Source organism: Lipotes vexillifer, unplaced genomic scaffold (genome assembly GCF_000442215.2).
Source record: "Lipotes vexillifer unplaced genomic scaffold, Lipotes_vexillifer_v1.1 scaffold2435, whole genome shotgun sequence".
Lineage (NCBI taxonomy): Eukaryota > Metazoa > Chordata > Mammalia > Artiodactyla > Lipotidae > Lipotes > Lipotes vexillifer.
Genome location: NW_006769857.1, coordinates 270556 through 274381, shown reverse-complemented (window position 1 = coordinate 274381; position 3826 = coordinate 270556). Strand labels below are relative to the sequence as shown.

Genomic DNA, 3826 nt, shown 5'->3' with positions numbered 1-3826 from the left:
GTGGGATCTTCCCGGACCGGGGCATGAACCCGTGTCCCCTGCATCGGCAGGCGGACTCTCAACCACTGCGCCAGCAAGGAAGCCCAAGCAGTGGTTCTTAATTTATTGGTGAGACTTTTGGGTGGGTTGGGGATCAAGAAGGGGTCTCAAATCTAGGCAGAACTGAGAATGGATTGAAGATGGAATAATTCTGCTTCATCCATACATGTATCAGGATGTTTCAAGTCACAACTAAAGACCAAAATTTATTTAAAAGCATTACCGAGTAAAAAAATAGTCATATAAAGGCATTACTGAGGTCACAGCAGCCTTTTGTTATGTACTTTATTGCTAGATAACATAGCAAGACAGAGGCGTGGAATCTAGAGAGATGTTTGGATTCAAACATTAACTCTCCCACTTATTGTATGATTTTGGCTGAATTACTGAGCTCTAAACCTAAATTTCTGCATTATGGAAACTAATGATAGTAATATTTCCACTTCATATGGTTGTTGAGAAATAACACACCCAAGGTAATTAGGCATAATGCCTGGCCATATTAAATGCTCATATAGTTTTAGGTTTTATTATTTTATTACAAGTCAAAGAGTTTTATAATGCCTTGGAGTATTTATTATATATACAAGTAATAGAATGCGTTTTGTGGTTAAAAAATTGTCCTCAAGTTAAAAAGGAGATCTAGGAAGTAATATTGTACTTATATAACAGAAAAATGTGATTTAAAACATGTTCAAAGTCAGTTGCTTTCACTAATGTATTGCCTTTTTAAATTCCAGAGACCTTTCAGTTTATTTCCAAAAGGCACCATGGTTTCCCCTTCAGTCTCACCTTTTTCCTGAACGGGATACAGGTGGACAGGTTAAGTTCCTGCTGTGAATATAAGCATCGAAAAGGTTCCAGACTTGGAGGCAAACGAGGCTACTTTGGGTTTGTGTGTGTCGAGAGATCATCTCCTTGCTACAAGTATGGAAACAAATGTCCTTTGGTAGAGGGCAAGTTTTGCTACATTTTTCTTTGTATGCTTTTACTGATGTATTTCTCAGTACAATTTGTTAAGAATCATATCAATGTAGATGAACCTAAAATATCTAAGTTAAAGGTTGTTTATCACAATCCTGTGTGTTGTATTTAAAATTATAAGATATAAAGTAGATTTCCAGATTTATTATATAGTGGGCATAAAAGCTGGTGGTGTTTCAAATTCTGTTTCTTTTCTACCTCTTCCTTTCCTCATAATGATTTAAGTTCTGTCTCTAAAGGGAAGGAGAGAGGCTATCCCCTCCTCATTCCTCATAGTAATTTATTCTGAGCTGAGCTCCAGAGCATGTGTCAAGCATCCAGCTTATATAATTGCATATTATAGGTTTTGCATAATAGAGGTGTGCCTGCATTATCGTGTAGCCCCATGATCACTCTCATGCCCCTAATTTCAATCTCGGACATAAAAAAATGCATGATAAAAGGTCAGTTTTGACTATTATTCATCAGTTTTCATATTGGACATTCTGTTTGTAGTCAGGAGATCTTCTTGCAGGCTTTGCTTAATTTTTTCCTGAAAGTACTCATGGAGAATTGACTCTGTGCCAAGCTAGAACATGGCAGTGAACCAACCAAAGAACCTGACCCATAGAGTGCCTTCTGACAGGGGAAGTGAAAATAATATACCAATAAACCCATGCCAATATACCAATAATACAACAACCAATTAATGTATATTAGATGGTAATAAGCGTGATGAACGCAAAGAAGGGTGAGGGAGATATAAGGAATGAGGGGGGACAAGTGTCAGAAGGCAGTATTATCTTATGTAGGATGGTCAGTAAAGGCCTCTCTGATGTCTTTTGAGCAGAAACCAGAAAAAAATGTCTCCTTTTTCAAATAGGTTTTCAGGTAGAAGAAAAGCATATACCAAGGGTGTGAGACAGGATTATGCTTGGTGTATGTAAACTAGTGTGATCAGAGCAAAAGTGAGAAAGGGACAGTGATAGAAGATGTCACTGTCAGAGAGACAGTGGCGTCAAGTCACGTAGAGTCCTATGGTCATTGCAAAGCCTTTGACTTTTATTCTGAGAGGGATGGGAAGCTTCTCAGGTAGGTTTAGAGCAATGGCCTGTCATGATCTGATAGTAGCTCCTATGGGAAAAATAAAATAGGGAGGGTGGGGAGAAGGGTGGAAACTAGTTTAATCCAGAGGAAAGAGAGCGGTAGGAAGAGTTTCAAGTGATTAGGTTCTAGACGTATTTTGAAAGTAGGGTTTACAGGATTTATTGATGGATTGGATTCAGGGCATGAGATAAAGAGCAGAGTCAGAGATGATTGAAAAGTTTTTAACCTGAACAACTGGAAAGATGCCCAGTTAACATGGGGAAGACTGTGGAAGGTGCAGCTTTGGGAGTGGAAGGAGGGGATTTTGGTTTTGGACACACTGAGTTGGAGACATCTATGAGATATGCAAGTAGAAATGTTGAGTAGGCGGTTGGATCTGTGAATCTGGGGTCTGGTGAGAGGTCCAGGCTGGAGATATATAAATTTGAGAATTGTTTACATGTGGATGGCATTTAGAGTCATAAGAAGGGATGAGACTGCTTAAGAATGGAATGCAGTAAGAGAAGATGCCTGAGTAATAAGCTCTGGTCACTTTAGTACAAAGATGAGGAAGATATAGAGGAACCAGGAAAAACCTAGGAAGGAAGGCCAGTGATTAGACAGAGAACCCAGAGAAAGCAATGTCCTGGAAATGAACAAAATGTTTCAGGAATAAGGCATAATCAACTGGGTCGGAGGTGTGGTTAGGCGAAGCAAAATGAAAATTCGGGATTGAGCATGATTATTTGGTCATGTGTGGGTTATTGGTGATCTTGGCACAAGTTGCTATTGTGGAGTGGTAGGAATGCAGGCTTGTTTGGAGTGGGTTTAAGAAATAATTGGAGAAGAGCTAAAGCCAGAGATGATAGATAGCTCTTATTAAAGAGTTTTGCTCTAAAGGATGGAAATTGGGTGGCAGCCAGGAGGGAGGATGTAGGGGCTCAAGGGGGCTTATTATATTTCAAAATGGTAGATATTATAATATGGTTATAAGCTTATAGTTAGGGTTGATACCCTAGGGGGAAAAAACACATTGATCAGGCATGACATAGAGAGAGAAATTGCTGGGGCAAAGTGCTTGAGTAGACTAGAGGAGATGGGATATAGGGCTCAAATGGCCTTAGCCTTAGATGAGAGGAAGCATTCTTCTGTAGTAACAGGAAGAAAGATGGCGCATAGGGCAGAGAGAGATGCAAGTTGGTGGCTGTGTTGGGATCAACTGGAAGTTCTCTGCTGATTATTTCTATTTTCCAGTCAAAGACTGATTGGAACCTTAACCTCAGCTGATTAGGAAGCTAAGAAAAAATTGAAAACCAGTGTCTTATGAGAACTGTGCATTTTAGTTGAGGGTAATAGAACTTACTCTTAAACATCACAACCATTTTTTTATTATTATTTGAAAACTTCAAAGAAAGAAGCTAGAGAGAACCAAGTGAAATCATATAAAGAATTTTACAGAAGCTAGTTAAGTGTTGAAAGGAGAGTAGATGCCATCCATCAGATTTTGGAACTGATTATTAAACCTCGATAGAAAGTGTTTAGGACCAGACATTTTATAGCTTGGATTTATACAGCAGTTCCCAAAGCGTGCAATGTGTTCACACATGGATGATTGTATACAAACTCATAAGCTTTCCTGGGAGTTAAACAAATGACTTGTCCACAAATGACTTGCCCACATATATGGAGAACACATATTTGACTTGGAACAGAAAAGTAACCTCAGTTAGGTCCTAAA

General features: G+C 39.0%; 1 protein-coding gene across 1 annotated transcript in view; it reads left to right on the top strand.

The window, feature by feature from the left end:
• The window catches only part of ERICH3 (glutamate rich 3), an 89420-nt gene that overhangs the window by 39283 nt on the left and 46311 nt on the right, over nucleotides 1–3826 (top strand). Inside the window, 1 exon segment of the mRNA XM_007445904.1 lies at nucleotides 780–966. Within this exon segment, the coding sequence (XP_007445966.1) occupies nucleotides 780–966 (187 nt within the window).